Here is a 16,896-nt window from a genome sequence, read left to right as displayed (position 1 = left end):
TAGAAAGCCGTCTGATGTCCTTTTTTTTCCACTTCTAAATGAAATCAGGAGGATTATTTTTAGAAAAGAGGAGCCTGGAAATAATCCATCAATGATTTTTCATATTTTGCTCCATCAATCACGAGACGTATTAGTGAGATAAATGAAGAAAAATGAATGGGACATGCTGCCAGCATGCATTAAATATTTAAATTGTATAAGCAGGGCTTTACTGATGAATTAATAACAATCATAATGAGTAAGGACTAGAATAAAAAGTAAGATTTTAAGTTAGTTGTAACAAACTTAAATGAACCCAGCAGAAGAGTGCTCATGCATGTGCTTTTCTTTTTTTTCACTCATCCTTGCGTGACCCACAATCACCATCAATATAGATCTGATGATAGCACAACTTTTGTTTCTCATTTCATTATTTTTAATGAAAATGAATATCAACTTTGTCCTTTCAAAAGCCTTTTTTCCCAACTCCTTGTCTTTTTATTGTTTTCAAACAGGTGTGAATGATTCAAATCATTTGCAAAGTTTTATTACTAACGCCTTTATTTTACAGCCCTAACATTTAGTTGGAAACAGTTTTGTCTTGTTTACTTCCAACAGTGCAGGAGAAGAGTTAAGTAAATAAAACTTACCAATCACATACGGCTGGACACTGTTATCTGGGTCAGTATGTTCACTGACTAAAGAAAGCAAAACGCACCCACACCCTTATCTGACTAACGTCTCGCTGAATTTTCATCATGTAAGTTCGGACTCAAAATTAACTTCCAGTCGTTATTCTTTTAGTCTCGTTAGACACTAAATGCAGAAATCTGATTAATCTTTATTCGGAGTCATTAACATTATATTCTTATATTTTCACATCTGATTGACTAATTTTGATCTGTATGTTAAATGTGTACCAAAAGTGTCAGTTCATATCATTCTAAATATGTGTCTCCTGGGTCTCTTACCTCAAGAAAAACACCCCCGCCCACCCCCACACCACCATACCGCCTGCATTTGCTCGCAGGCAGTTATTCTTCTGCTGGCATGTAGCTGGAAGTGCATTTTCTTTTTTTATCAGCGTGCAAACAAGGATGTTTCCACTTCAATATTTTATATTCTGCTTCTGTGTTAGAAAGATCAAAAACTATCTACGCTGCTGGAGTGTTATAATTCTGGGAACTTTATTCATCTGTTGCAGATAAATTATGAAAGCGCTGTTCCAAGATCAGAACTATTAAAACTGTTAACTCGGGTTTCACTCACACACACAGGTTGCAACCGTGCAGCTAAAGCACTCCCCATTCCCACTCCCTCTTCCACCACCGCCTTCCCTTTCTCTCACTTCTGTAACTTGAACTCAGACACACCTGAGGCAGCCTACATCCGATGCACAGGTGACACAGCCCGTGGATGGTGTGTATTACACCACCTCCTCTTCCTCCTCCCTCTCCTGTGTTCAAGTCCGCAGCCAATACACACACACTACGACGGTGACTCTCCACCTGGCCAGCACTCCTGCAGCCCGAGTATCGCCAAAGTTTCCTTTGTGCCGCTGAGCTTGTTCTCCTGGGGCTTTGCTCCGATGGCTGGGTGGACTTTAGGGTGTTATGGATCATCTTGGTGGTGACAGCTGCCCAGGCAGAGGCTGTAGGGAATTTAGTATTGAAGTGTGCCCAGGTGACAGTCCAGTTGAGGTGGCTTTAGGTGGCAAGAGTGTCCCTCACCTCGCTGGGTAACAAACAGGAATCTGTGGAAGAGAAATGCTCCTTGGATACTTCGGGCGTTCACGCTGCACCAGCTTTTCCGTAAATGAGTCTCAGTTTCCCCGTCCTCTTTGCAAAAACACTGCCACTGACCTCCAAACTCAAAATGTATTATTATTCTGACTCCAGTCATCTGTGCAGAATCATCTTTTTTTGCCTCTCTTTGTACCTACAATTTCATGCCAACCTCAGCTTCATGTGTTTGACTTCCCTTTCTCACTCAAAACCTTCCTCTTTTCATCTCTCTTCTTTCTTCTTCCATCTGTTGTATCCTGCACCACGCGGCCCAGCTCCTCGCCCTGTGGCCTGAACAGCAGAAGTTGCAGCAGTGCCTGAGATCAGCTGTGTGAGTGTGTGACGGCGTCATGTAGGCGAGACTGGCGCTGGCTCAGCCCGCTCAGGCCACACTGTAGCTCCTGGCAGGGGCGCTCATGGGAACTCTTCAACAGCAGAAGAATAGGAGGAAGTGCCTCCCACCGCCACCCCCCTCCGCACACATACACACATGCACTTATGCATACCTCGCCACCCTGCTGCTTGAACAGCTTTGTGTGTCTGCCCCCGATAAGGCCAGTTTGTTTCCTGAGTCGACACTGTGAGGTTGTGAAAGGTGCTATAGAACTGTCCCTTGTAAATACTGTATATACTCTGCAGTGACTAATGCAGGCAGCGCGAGTGAGACATGTATGAATAAGACCGTGAAAGGCAGGACTTTTAATAGGCCGGGCCTGAGCCTGCAGTTGTCGCAGAGTTAAACTCGGACCACATGTGGACTGTAAACGGAAACGTGTCTGATTGCTCTCCACTTTTGCGTGTTACCAATTTTAATGACCTCATTTCCCGGCAAAACACACAAAATACAACGACAGCACTGTTGTTTAGGGACAAGCTTCACTCTCGCGCCTCAATCAAACTTCGCACCTCATCGGACTCTTTCCACCGTACTTTTTTTTCCCCATACTCCCCAACCTCCGTCCAGACATTCTGCTTGTTTGTTATGTTTTCGACTTCCACATTTCCTCTGCTTTTCCTTTCAGTCGCTCCCCACTCGGCTCCAAGCACACGGTACGGAAATTCGCAGGTCTGAGAATTGCGAACAATCTCCCCTCCTGCTCCAGCTATCCAAGCTTTGCTTCTGTTTTTGTTTTAAATATCTGTATATCTGAGAGAGAGGTGGTCAGCTGCAAAATAACAACAAAAAACGCCTGAATAGCAGCGGAGGGAAAAAACCTGTTAAATCACGACTGCGACAAAGGCTGTCTAACCCTTTACAGCCCCTTTAATTCCCAGCTTGCTGCTTTTTCTTTTTAATCGTCTGAATATCTGGCTCGAGGAAAGAAACACGGACAGAAAACGAGCGGGGTGAAAGAGGAGTGCTGCTGCATTAGTCTGTACAGTGTTAATAAAGTGGCAGAAAAGGCCATTGTTTTAAGATCCCTTCATGCCAATAGTGATGGCAGCTTTTCCCTGTTTGCCTTTTGAAAAGGGCGAGGGTTACCCGTCAAGCACACAAAAACACTTTCTCTTTCTTTCACGCTGCGCTGTTCACCTCTAAATAGGCAGAAGGACGGATTAGAGGGACAGAAGAAAAGGAGAGAAGAAAGCCGGTCTTAGCGAGAAAAGTGAAAGAAAAGTTTGAAAAGCTTGTCTCGGAGCCAGACAAGGCCAATCTGTTTTTTTAGTAGTGTGGGATCGCTCTCCCTCCTTCTGCCTCTCTCTTTCTGACCTGAATAAACAGCTATCAAAGGAAGAGACGTCTTCTGAGCCAGTGAACACACGATGGGTCTAAGACCGAGTTCAAGGTCACAGCTCGAGTTGCATTTAAAATTCAAACAGTGGAAGTTTGGCATGCAGAGTCATAGGTGCAACTATAGTTACAACATTTTGAGGGTGACACTGTGCATAATATGAGAGATAAAGAGCAAGTCAACCCTGAATGCAGCAGGCCAATGAACTTCAAATTGTTTATTTACTGTATGTTTAGGGGAGAAACTACACAGGAACAAGGTAAAAACTTTCAAGTAGCTAATGCAGATGCCATCATGAAACTTCCCCAGCAGATTATTTATGTTATGACAACGCATTTTTTAAAATAAAGCACATACAGTATATTTATGCAGTAAATGCGCAGTGCATTATGGATGTTTTCTTTCCACTAGTCTGAAAACCAGATCTCAAAACTAACAAAAACACGTTTTTCTCTGCAGTGCACCACCTTAAATCGATCAGTTACTCACATCATCTGTTTGAACTGTAAAGTCAAAGAACAAGTGGCGAATTGCAGATATATATGTCTCACACGTTTAAGTGATGGGACTACATGAAATCTAAGGGGATCAGCAAAGTGATCACAGTTCTTACTTTTAATGTCACTACACTTGAATTGAAGTGGAAGACTGCTCTGCTCATCAGAAGCAATTTTAGGGGTTGAGGCACAGACAGTTTGCTCTTCCCCCTGAAACATAGCAGGACAGGGTTGCTTCTTTCAGATTAACAAAAGTTGGAAAGTATAGGAAAGAACAACGATAAGCTCAGCACCTTGCGGAGAAGAGAGGAAGGTTAAGAGCAGCCAAGTCCCAAAATACTCACAAAAGAATATTTCCTGGCAATGAATCCAGCCATTCTTCTTTTTTTTTTTTCAAAGACACAATCCAAAAGAAGAAAAAAATAAACTCTTTCTCATCTATTCAGCTCACCTCACCCTTCCTGTCCATCCTTTGCAACAGACAAAAGTGTCAGACCCATTTGCACAGAGACGGTTTAAAAGCTAATGGTAGCTGACAAGCAAATTGATGTGAGGGGACATGTTGTCCAGGGCTCAACTATTGTTAATATTCATGAACTGTGCTCACTGTCATTTCCATGAGCCGATAGCCTTTTTTTAAAAACCAGTAAACATAACTGGTAAATGCTGACATGGCATCTCTGTTTCATGTCAAGTCTGTGCTTCAGATGATCATTTTTAGAAAGTGAGAAAACAAAGAAAACTCCAGAAAGTTTGAGTTTGCAGCAGCTGCTTCACAGATCCAGCATTATAAGTCCAATCATGAACTCTACAACCTACAACCCAGGCTTAGCTCAGCACTGAGATTGTTCTCATCAAGATCACTAACAAATTCCTCAGTGCAAAAGATGCTGGCCTTTTCAACCCATCCACTGCCTTTGATATTGTATGCTGCAGTGTTCTGCACACCCACTTTACCCAATGCATGTTTGTGGCACTGCCCTCTCCTGGTTCCAATCATACCTCTCAAAGGAAAGCAGTTAATTACTATCAGTAAGCCCCACTAGCTTCTCTGTCCCAAGGCGTTCTCCACTGCTCAGATCAACACATCAATCTGAATGCCTCCACCTGCACAACACCTCTTGTCGCTGGGTTTCATTTTCTAATCCTCTTGCTAAAAACGCTCAAGCATGCATTTCTCTTTCCACCCCTGAACTTCTGTAATAAAGTGCTGTTTCCTACTGAGTTCTTGAGAGGCACATGTCTATCACACTCCTCTACAAGACTCTCCACCTCACCTGCAAGCCCTTCTACCGTCTTGTGCCTCAGCATCGCTCTTGCCTCCTAACCCTCCTATCCTCAGACACAGGAGAGGTGCCCGTTTCTCTCCACAGACTGCAGCCTGTGAGAGACAAAGCCTTCTGTAGCCACACTCCAAAACTCTGCAAACTAACATCCAAAACATGAAATCCTGGACAATTTAAGACGTTACTCAAACCCCACCTTGCATCCTCAGTGGGTTTTGTTCTAGCTCATTAGGCTTGATTATTTTCCTGTTTTTTTTTTCCACAAACCAGCACATTTGTTTCTAATGTGCTGGTTTGTGTTTTATATAACAGCTTTTACTCTACATTATTGTCAGTAAGTGCCCACAAAATCTTGAAAGGCATCTTTATAAAGGAACCATATAAAGGAACCATTACATTTATTATGTGACCATTATTATTATGGTGGCAGTCCTTGCTTTCTAACAAGCTATAGTTTAATTTTACTTCAGTACAATCTGACAGGTAAACTAATCCTTCACCCTAAATTGGTAACTCAAAATGTCAGATTTCAAAAGATCAATTGCTTTAGTTTTCCATTTAAGGCATTGCAAGAGAATTTTCTGATTTTGTTTTTAAGAGGACATCAACATTTTCTCTAAATATCACACAAATCAAATGCTGCAGTCACCACAACATGCCCTTCTTATGATTATTAATCCTAAATGCCAACAACACTTTCTTAAAAAGCAGCACCAGCATTTCGGAATAAATTACAGGGACATTCGGCTCGCACACTGCAACACACACTACGAAACACAGTTTATCTTCCAAACATGTTAACTAACTTAATTTATTAATTAACTAAATGCACAAGAACCACAATACGTGAGAAGAAGTTGTGAAAGCGTATTCAGTGGATGGAAAATAGCCATGTGCTTTTTCATTGCTGTGGTACATTCCTTTGTGTATATCAAGTATTATCTTCACCAACATCTCTATCAACATTGCCAAAGCCTTTTAATGAGTCCTGTGTGAATCGCTGAAGGTATTCATGTGCAAGGCCATTACCAAACACTGAAAAATGTTTGAGTTGGTGAAGAGAAGGCAGTTAATGATACCACAGACCTCTTTGTTTAGTAGGGGACAGGGGGGAAAGAGAGGAGAAGGATGCAGAGGAGGATACCACAGTGAGGGAGGAAATTAGCGGTGGTCTGGAACGGAGCAGGGACATGGCAACAGAAAGAGAGTACAAAAAAAATAAAAAAGGAGAAACTCTAAAAGGGTTTTCCATTCTCCCCTAATTTAGTCTGTGAATGTGCTTCCCCCCCTCCCTTAAGTCTCCCCTGAGACTGTCCCACACAAACCGCACAATCATATGTTACTCTGATTCACCCGGAGATAAAGAGGAAGAGGGAAAACAAGAATGAAGGAGGGAGGAGATGAGAAGGGAAGACGAAAGGACCTTTTACACATGCAGATGCCACAATGCCCTCAATGACCTTAAAAGCGACTCTTCCAGCAGTGTAGGAAATGTAATGTATTTGTAAGTTTTGTTTGCATATGTGGAAAACATGAAGATATAGAGAAGTACTTTTTAACCTAAACGATAGAAGGAAAGCATGTGAAAGGTGAAACTAAAGTTACCTCCTCTGTCTAATCCTGTGCAATCACTCTGATTCTCTACATAAGCGCCATATGACCACTGCTTTTCACAAAGCTGGCATCCCAGAGTGTTTCTAAAGCAACACGGATACATTTTAAGTGTCATACTGATCTGCTGAATAGGTCTGAGGGGCTTTGTCCACTAAAGCATTTTTTGCCAAGTGAAAACGCCAGACGTTCTTCTGAAAACATCCAGCTGGGAGCGCTTGAGAGCGCTTTAGGGGGACAGCGTTTTTTGTGGGGGTGGGGATTCAGGTTAGCGCTTTAGTTGCCACGAAACGGAATATTCACAGAAGTAATGTGAAGCAAGTACCTGACTCCAGCTGACTGTTGGTTAACTCATAGATCCCGGATCAACAAAACGTGACTCCAAGAACTGTTTCCCTCTGAGCAAGGTGTTCATTTGGGGATGTCAGGTAAAGACAGGGCGACCGTAAAAGTCCTCCAGTGTTTTTAAGTAGCCAGTGAGATATTAGTCCCGCACCTTCTCTACTGTGGCCTGATGGCTAAGTAAATAACAACTGAGCGTTTTACCCAAAGTTTAATTTGTGGCAAACTGAAAAAGCGTCCAGTTTGGAAGACGACGCTGTGGAATTTAGGGTCCTGTAAAAAAACACAGGCCTCAGCCATTGCAAAGTGCGGTGGGGGGAGAATTTGTTGGACGCAGCCTCAAACTGTTATTGATTATTTTTTATTCACTCCATGCAGTTTCTTGATACCATGAAGATCAACCAATAGGAGTCCGCTTTTACCTGATGTAATTTAATAAAGCTCAGAGAAATTAACTTTATAAAATGATTTGGTCTAAAAGATTGATTGTGGTTTGAGAAACTGTCTTAACAAGCACAGGGGGAACTTCCACTCAGGATATTCAGGGTGTCTGGAAAGTGGAAAAACATCCCACTTTTATGCCAAGTGTAGGGTTTAAAATCTGCATATTAACATGTAAAATCTGATTTTTGTTAGCAGCACATGGTTTCTGGTTGGGCTTTCAGTACAACTGGTCAATTGCATTTAAGCAGGCTTACAGGTTGTATGCAGACAAACAGTGTGTTTATAGAGCAAATGATGGAATGTATTTTGGGCCAGGGTTGAATGATAGCTTAGCTTTCTTCTTTTTTATCTGCATCCACACAATGACCCCTACAGAAAACCAGAAGTCTTGGCCTTTGAGTCGAAGCCAACGGCAGCTAAAGACAGAAGCAGACTCAAGTGAAAAATCGGAGATAAGATCAGGTGAACAAACAAAACAACAAAATATTGAATTTCAACTTGTCACGATCCTGGGTCTTATGACCCAGTGTTTTGAGTTTTAGTTCTTTTGATGTTTATAGTGTATGTTTAAGCTTATTAGGTTTCCTATGTTCATTTGCTTATTAGCTCCCCCTTGTGTTTTCAACCCCTGCGAAGTCTCCCTTGCCCTTCGTGTGTTTCATGTCTGTTGTCTTATGTTGTCATGTCTGCCTCTCATGTTTCCTGTTTTATTTTGAAGAGATCTCGTGTTTTTATATTATGGATTATGTTTTGAGTCCTTTGTTGTACTGTTTCTTGTTTCCCTAGATTTCAGTTATGGTTATCATAGGTTTAGTTCTTTGGCTTTGTAATATGGCTTCCCTGTGTTCAATGTTGTGTCTACTGTGACCTCTTTGTACCATGTTTCTGGTCCCTGTAGTCTGTCTTCTCAGTTGCTGTTAAGTTTGCATGTTTAGAGTTCAGTCAGTGTGTTTCCTGTTTTACTTTGAAGGTCCATGTCTCATGTGAGTGTTTCTAGTTTTGCTTCCCTTGTCTCGTCCAGCCTGATTACTCCTAGCTGTGCTCTCCTTCTGTGTCTCATTCCCTCGTTATCCCTCTGTGTATTTAAGCCCTGTGTTTCTCTTTGTCAGTGTTGTAGTCTCCCTCATGCTGTGTGTGATTCTCCCTGTGGCTTCTGGTGTGCATTTTAATTGGCTTGTCCCAGTTTAGTTTTGTATTGCTTGTGTTCTATTTTCCAGCAATAAAGCTGTGCTTTTGAGTTCAAGTTCTGTCCCTGTGAGTTTGCGTTTGGGTCCAATCCCTGCCTGCCACATAGCCGAAACATGACACAACTTAACAGTTTGTTTACTTTGTCCAACCACAAATTAACACTGACATTTATTAATCTTGACCAATCCTCCCTAAACCACGAACAAGCACTTTTTATTGTAGCCGAACAAAATAACTCATCTAACAACCAAAAATTATTTAACGCAAATCAGTGTTTCCCTAAAACTAACCTGCCTGCCTACTTAATTATTTACCGCAATCAATGAGTCATAAAAGTAATTAATACTATTTCTCATTCATTCCACTGCCAAAATAGTCACTATTAATTGTTTTATTTTTTCAAAGTTTGTCTGCTAAACAGTCTGTGACAAGCTAAGGACTTTCTTTCTTACAATAGGCTTCTGAGCCTCGTATGCATGTTTTGTTACTCTACTACTTAGACTGAGGTACTGTGGGGTTTTCTGATGACATGCAGCGTATTGTACATTTGTACTAAAAGACTGATAATATCCGTTCTTCAGTCTTGTTTTTTTTTTTTGTTTGTTTTTTTGTTTTTTTTTCGTGTAATCTGCTCCATACATTGGAGGGGGGGAAAAAATACAAGTAACTATCTCGAACAAGCACCTGTTTTACCATTACAGGATGCATTCTGGAAGATGCTTGTAGCAAAGCAATTTTATGTCTTATTTATTTGCTGCATAATTGCTGTAATTTGGGATAAAACAACACCAGCACCATCTCTGATGTGACACAGGACGGTCAAATGAGTCACAGCATAAACGAAGAGCCAACCAGGGGCTTCCACTGGCAGCAGTAAAGTAAGATTATTTATATATTTATTTTTAAATATAATAACCACTTTTCACATTTATTGAGCAAATTTTAAAAGCAGACTTTTTGGGGGGGTCAGCATTGATTCATCAGAGATCTAAATTTTAATCTATAAGCTAATGTAAAAATTACACACTGGATGCAGTGTAAACCAGTTTTAACATGATAAATATGTTCCATTGCTTTCTGACATTGTGAGGATAAAAAATAAGCTTATTGTAATGGACTGTGATAGACATTGTTTGATCAAGATGCCTTTCAGAAAATGGACGGATGGAAACTTAACTTGTATTCAAAAAGCTCTTAGGTTTCAGTTTCTTAGGAGCAGAGTTCTTTGGGTGGCCGTGTGTCGGTGCTAGCTTAGGGTGTCCATTAACCACACGGTTGGAGGTTTAATACCTTGGCTGTCCATGTGTGAAAGTACCCATGGGCAAGACACTGAATGCTTCTAGTGGTAACCAAGATGCTTGTTGTGTAGCTCTACCACCAATCATGCATGTGAATGAGTAACTGAGGAACTTTTTACACATAGTTAGGTTTGCAGAATTTAACTAAGGTTTAAAACTGTAGCACTAAAAAGTGCTACATACAGTTAAGTGCTGACAGGTGTATTATTTTTCTTTGACAAACACCTGATAATGAGAGTTGCATTATCTGACAGCAGCTTTAAAGCCAAGGACTATGCATATGCCATGTCTTAATGACACTGATGTAATGATAGCTTAAATAAAAGCATCCCTTCTAATAGCTACAATGTTAGTAACTCTTTTGTGCTATCTTGCTCAGGTCAAGGAGCACGTAGCATAGGTTGCAGCCAAGCAGTGAAAATATTCATTCAAAAAAGTTCCCAGTAGAGCTGGCACGAGACCAGGAACATCTTACATTATTATACCTCCCTACTGAAGGTTACCACTGGACAGTGCAAAGAAGCTTCTGCCAAAACCACATGCTACATGCAAAACCATCAGGGAGGCAGCTCATGGAGCACAAGGCCAAGAACAAAGCAGTTAGCGTTCCAAATAGGGTAAAAACAGGAAATACTCAATAGATTGAAAATGCCATTTGTGTGTCCCTTAGGAGTCCCAACTGTGCTTTAATCAAATAAACCCCTCAGGTCTTAGCGTGTAGGTTTTTCTTTTCATGTTGCTTTTCTTCTTCCTTGTTGCCACTTCAAATGGATAAAAGCATCCTCACTCCCTCTCCAGCAACTTTGAGGACGCTTGAACTCATTCATTTTTAATACTACTTGGCAAGAATGTGGAAATAGAGAAAACTAACTACAAAAAAAAGACGTAGAACTGGAAATGCACAACGTGAAGGTCAAGAGAGGCAATGTAGAAAGGATTTGTGCTCTCCAAGAACAGTTAAGAAAAAGTGACTTCTCATCTGACTGCACGATTCCTTCTTTTGCCTTTGTAATGACAAACAATCGCACCGCTCCACAAGTGAGTCACATGGAAGCGAGCCTTTTGACAAACATTGTCTTTCAAGAAATGACATCTCGCTTCACTCACCCCTCAAAGCTTAAGCGAATGATTCAATTAGTTGCTATGGTTTCTCAGAATGTGCAACGTGGAATTTCATGCAGTAAATTTCCCTTACTGCAGGCATATTTATGCATGATGACTTCAGTGGATGTGGTGTAATGTCACGGGTCAACTACTTTGTGTACATTTAACAGGCCTATCCGTTCATTGCACACAGACGTGGAAAGCCAGTAAATAAAGCACACAAGGACACACGCAGCTGCTGAAAACGAAGGACCACAAAAGTTGTGCACCTGTATGGAGAAACTTCCAACATAAAGTGACAGCAACGGCATCATCAAACATGTATATGGACACACATGTATATGCACTGCAAATGCTATTAAAGTTCCAGAGTGTTTCTGATGCAGTTCACTCACACCCAAACACAGAGCAGAAACAAATGTAAGCACAAGTAAGCTTTACACACACACACACACACACACACACACACACACACACACACACACAAAAAAAAAAAGTGAGAAAGGTTTTATCACACTTACTGTTAAGCATTGCATATTCTCAGGCCGATTGGTCTCAGGGGCAGCACCATGGTTTGACAGCACAGCCTCTGAAATGTAGACAAAGGAATCACGGGCTGAGACAGTGCCTTTGGAGCACATTTCTCCCTGTGCCAATGCAAAATGCCCCGCTGGATGTACAAAAATAAAGTCCTCAAACAGTTCTGAGAGTCCATAAAAGTCGCTCACATAGATAACAAGCAATTATGGCAACAGTTGTCTGGAGCAGCCTTTGCTGGGCTGGGAAACTTCAGAGCGCACATAAAAGGCAAAAGAAAAAAAAAGAGAGCAGAAGAAGAAGAAGACAGGGCAGCCGCGAGAAGGAAAATCCCGTAAGATGCGAGGATCCAACAAACTGCCCAAGAGAGGAATGGAAGTGAGAACAAGTGAGAGGGAGGGAAGAATAGAGGGAGGGAAGGAGGGAGGGGTGAAGAAGAGAAAAGCAACTCCTCTCTCACTCTATTATCCGTCTGTCACAGGGCTCCTGGGAAGTTGCTATGGTTACAGGGACTCACGCCTCAGTGTCCTTTTAACTATAGCTCATAAAGGCAGCATTCAGCTTTAGGCCATGATGCAGATCTCCCTCACTCGCTCTGTCTTTTTCTCTTTCTGTCTGTGCTTTTACTTCCGTTTACATCTCTCGCTTAATATGTACACCTTTCCTCACTCTCTTTCTTTGCCTCCCAAACTTCAGACAGAGCCACCCATTCGTCACCCTCCAACCACTACCATCATCCCTTTGTTTGATGTGTCAATCCCCCTCCCCTTACCCCTCTCTTTATACTCTTGAGTCACACCCCTACCTCTCGCACCGTAGGAGAGGCGCGATCCTGTCTCAGACTGAAATTTTCAAAGTTTCAGCAAGCTCAGTCCAAACAGTCCCAGCGTAAATCAAAGAAAATAGCTGAGTAACCACTGATTTGCATTTTCTCCCCACTTACACATTTCACTCTTGCTATAGTGGCATATTAGTAACTAAGCAAAGGTTTGTGTCACCCCTAATTTCTTTATGTTTTCCTATAAAATGGGAAATAGATGCAGTAAATTGTTGAAATATGTAACATACATGGAAGTGCAGTATGTAAGGCAAAAACAAAGTTTGTACAATTCTGACGAGTATGAAAGTCAATATTCTGTATGATCACCTTTATTCTTTAACACAGTCTGAACACTTTTAGTCAAACTAAGCAGTCTTCAGGAATAGTTCTCCAGGATTCTCTGAGGACAATCAAAGCACTTCTGTGGATTCTGGCTGCCTTTTGTTATGTTCTTTGTCATGATGATCCCACACTACTTCAATAACGTTGCAGATCTGGGGAGGCCAATCCACAACTGACATTTTCATTGTGTATTTTTCTTTCCAGGTATGCTTTTAATGCATTGTAGTGATTTTTTTATGAACGTACTATATGATGCTGACGCCAATCAGAGACTTTCCACTTCTTGATGGTATTGCACAGTGGAGCAAAATTTAACTGTATTTCCCTGCATTCATAATTCAGTTAATTTTGACGAGATGACCAACACCACTGGCTGAAATCGACCTCCAAACCATGACAGAGCCTCCACTGTTATAAAGATGTATTATCAAGACAAAAATTTTGAATGCTACTATAAAGTGGGGGTTTTTTAAAGCCCGCCCGCTACTTCTTCTTTTCAGACACACTGCACATTATCCCAACATATGCAACTAATTTTTAATATTAAAATATGAAAAATTCTGCTCTTTGGGAATCACCTTGTTGATGCAAAAATACTGTTTTATGCTGTCAGACTGTGTCATCTGTGGCATTTTTCACAGATTCAACAAAAGAAATGGTGCATGAAAACACAATTTAGTAGTTTAGTTCCTTTTTATGCTTGAATGGTTCATATGTCAGTGTTAGGTGGCTTAACAAAAAAACATTCCTCTAAAAATGGTTTAGTATAAAGACTGGAATGATAATGACTGAACTTCAGAAAACCAAGAGAACTGTAGCTTAAGACCACATTAAAAATTATCAGGAAATCTGCCTCCTTGGAAGCAAAATATAAAGTAATGAGAGGTGTCTAGGAATTTTTGCATGGTACTGTATTATTTATCTGTCATACAGGGTTATGAGTGAAACATTATTTTTCTTTTTTGACTTCATTTCATTTGTTTTTTGGGGGTAGGGGTTGTTTGTTTGTTTTTTAATGAAATGTAGCTTTATTATACATGCATGAAAAACAAAATTAAGCACTTCTCAACATTCTGGACACCGTTTCCTGTGTAACCCTGTTGTAGTTTTTAAGTAAATCTATTAGCTGTGAGTCTGAAAGTTCCTGGGGAAGGCAAAAAAGAGGGGCTAACCTGGCTGGCTTTAAGCCCAGAAGAGAAGCCTTTTGTCTGGGTAAGACATAAGTAGCACAGGCCATATGAGGGTAGAGGCATGCGGCAGCTAGCAGTGAGAAATATCCAACATGATTGAAGGGAAAGAAAGTGGTGCAATGCCACATGGAAACAGTGGACAGTGGGAAAAGTACACACTAGACAAATTCAAGAAAATGTGGGGAAAGGTAGCAGAAGGGAGAAGTTGAATATTTGAGAAAGACAGGCAATGACAAGAGGGAGAAAAAACAGAAAGAAACAGAAGGCAAGAGTGAAAAAAGGAAAAAGAGAATTCAAAAGGTGCTGGCAGTGCATCGCCGTTGAGTCAGCCAGTGTCAGATCTGCCAGAACACTGAAGCCTTTGACTTTGCTTAAGTCCCTCATTGCAACACTCAATCACTTGACATCCAGGCCCTTTTTATTCACCTGCTGTCACCCACAAACAAACACTTGATGAAGAGAGCAGAAAGGCCAAGAAAAGAGGCGAATGTCTCCACTTCACTTTGGAAGTATCTCGAGATCAACTCAAGCAGCAGCAAACACTGTGTAAAATGCATTCATTAGCACAGCTAACTGACAACAGAATAGGAGTAGCAAAAGTATGTTTTAAAGATATTTAAACACACATCAGGTTTTGTGAGCAGCAGGTTATGATTTTTGCTCACTATTCAAGATGTTTAAGTCTGATATCCTGAATAACTTTGTGGGAAATTTGATATGGTGAGTTTATGGACTAAATAAAAACAGTTATGTTCAATGCATATTTTTAAGGGTGTAATCATCTTTCAATATCAAATAGCTGAAAACAAATAATAAAACGTAAAATACATTTTTTGAAAAAGCACACCATTGAAAAAAAATTATTTAAAGTTAATTTGAGCTGAAATAATCATTGGTAAATAAAAACAAAAACAAAATCAGTTTTTGAATTTCACTAAAATAAAGAGCGATTTTTTTAAAGGTAACATAAATTATGGTATAATTGAAAACAGTACAATTAAAGCTCTACTCATTTACAAAAACAAATCGAGGGAGTGTAATATATTCTGTAATTGTATTAGTTTAAAAACATCAATTTCAAGATGATTTTGACATTTCCGTCATAATACATTTGAAGGAAATACTGTGTATGTTGAGATTAGGCTAATCTCAGATTTTTAAAAAATAATCTAAATAAATGAAGGAGTTTAAATGCAGTCAGGATTATTTAAATGTTACTGACTTTGTAATCTTCTAAAATAAAAATGATCATTTTAGATGTGAGAATTGACAGTATTCCAACTCTCACTTTTATTGTTGTCAAAACCGATTTTATGTATACACTGCTTGATGTAGGAAGTGACTTTTGCCATGGCTGAACAAAGGTTTCAATTTATTGAACAACTAGAGTGGAATGTTTTAAAGCTGGGATCAGTGAACAAGCAGCCCTTATTCTGTGCTTGTCGTTATCTACACAACAAAGATTGAAGAGTAAAATAAATTTGCACGCGCGCACACGCACACACACGCGCACACGCACACACACGCACACGCACACACACGCACACGCACACACCAGAGGTCTTTATAATGCAGTATGATTTACGTTTGATAGGATACCTTCTGGTACATAAAGCTGCACAGCTGTCGGGGAATGACAGTCTCAGTGATTCAAGATTCAAACATTTCTTAAGCGTGATGACATCAAGATGACCTCTACCACAGTCAGTGTAAAAAAAAAAAAAAATGAAACAAATCCCTCAGGCAGAGATGTTGTTTGTAGGTTAGATGAAATGTGCATGTCTGTCTGAGTAATGCTGCTTTAGTTTACCCAGTTTGGGGTTTTGTATTTTGCATTTGTTGTACAAACAGGATATTTTGGGTTTAAACTGGATGTCACTTCAATCTGAGTTTATGGGTGGTTCTGGTAAAAAGTTGTGTGACTCACCACAGAGTTGAATGCAGTGTGGTGCTCAAGGGAGTCTTTATTGGTCAGTGGACAAATTGATTCTCAAGGAAAGACAAGACACAAAGAGGTAGGGCAGCAAAAGTTGGATCCGGCTTAGTTTTTCCGTATTATATAAATAACAGTATTATAGTTGCTGTCATAATTATTGTGTTGGGTAAACATATATAACATATCCATGATGCATATCTGTCTAACTACTTGACTGCATGCTGTTCTGTCGTCCTGTCATTGGTGTTTAACTGAAAGCACTTTCTGTGTCATTATTTCATCCATCCTTTCATCAGTCTACGTATAATTGCCACCAGACCTTTTCCAGGACATAAGTAACATCCAAGCAGCAAGCTCCAGATCTTAAAAATTAAGCTAATGTGAAAGTGTATTCAAATTAGTCCCATTAGACTTTGTTAAAATGCCAAGCTTTACATCAGAAATAAACAAAAACAGCCTGACACAACAACGGTTAGTATCTGTAACTAGTTTCCTACTTTTTAACCGTAAAAAGCTGTGAATTATTTCCATGACTTACTCACTTAAATTGTATTAAAGCTTAAAGTTATACATTATTAGGGTACCACATGTCACTTCGAGCGACAGGTGGGTGTTACCACAGGCAGCTGTACTGTTCGGTCAACTGAACTGGACTCAACCATGTTTGTACTTTTCTATTTTGTGCTCCTTCCTCCTGATGTTGCTGTCCACTGGGATTGCCACATCTATTACAACTGCAGGCTTCTGCTCCTTGTCAACAAGCACTATGTCTGTTTGGTTTGCCAGCAGCTGCTGGTCTGTCTGG

The 16,896-nt window shown here is 40.4% G+C and overlaps 1 protein-coding gene across 3 annotated transcripts in view; it reads right to left on the bottom strand.

The window, feature by feature from the left end:
* rgs3a (regulator of G protein signaling 3a) overlaps positions 1-16,896 on the bottom strand; it is a 123,757-nt gene that overhangs the window by 94,417 nt on the left and 12,444 nt on the right. For 2 of the 3 annotated variants that reach the window (XM_085279728.1, XM_085279730.1), the window contains exon 1: positions 1,353-2,145. In XM_085279728.1, coding sequence (XP_085135854.1) covers positions 1,353-1,601 — 249 coding nt within the window. In that variant the 5' untranslated portion in view covers positions 1,602-2,145. Of the gene's footprint in view, positions 1-1,352; positions 2,146-11,787; positions 11,856-16,896 lie in introns of those variants that run through there. The other variant, XM_085279731.1, reaches the window with a different exon arrangement.

This window comes from Mchenga conophoros, linkage group LG7, assembly GCF_057382185.1.
Source record: "Mchenga conophoros isolate Kocher_MC1m ecotype Shallow Benthic linkage group LG7, M_conophoros_male_GT1.1, whole genome shotgun sequence".
In the NCBI taxonomy this organism is placed as follows: Eukaryota; Metazoa; Chordata; class Actinopteri; order Cichliformes; family Cichlidae; genus Mchenga; species Mchenga conophoros.
The sequence above is the reverse complement of the archived record's forward strand: the minus strand, read 5'-3'. Positions and strand labels throughout refer to the sequence as shown.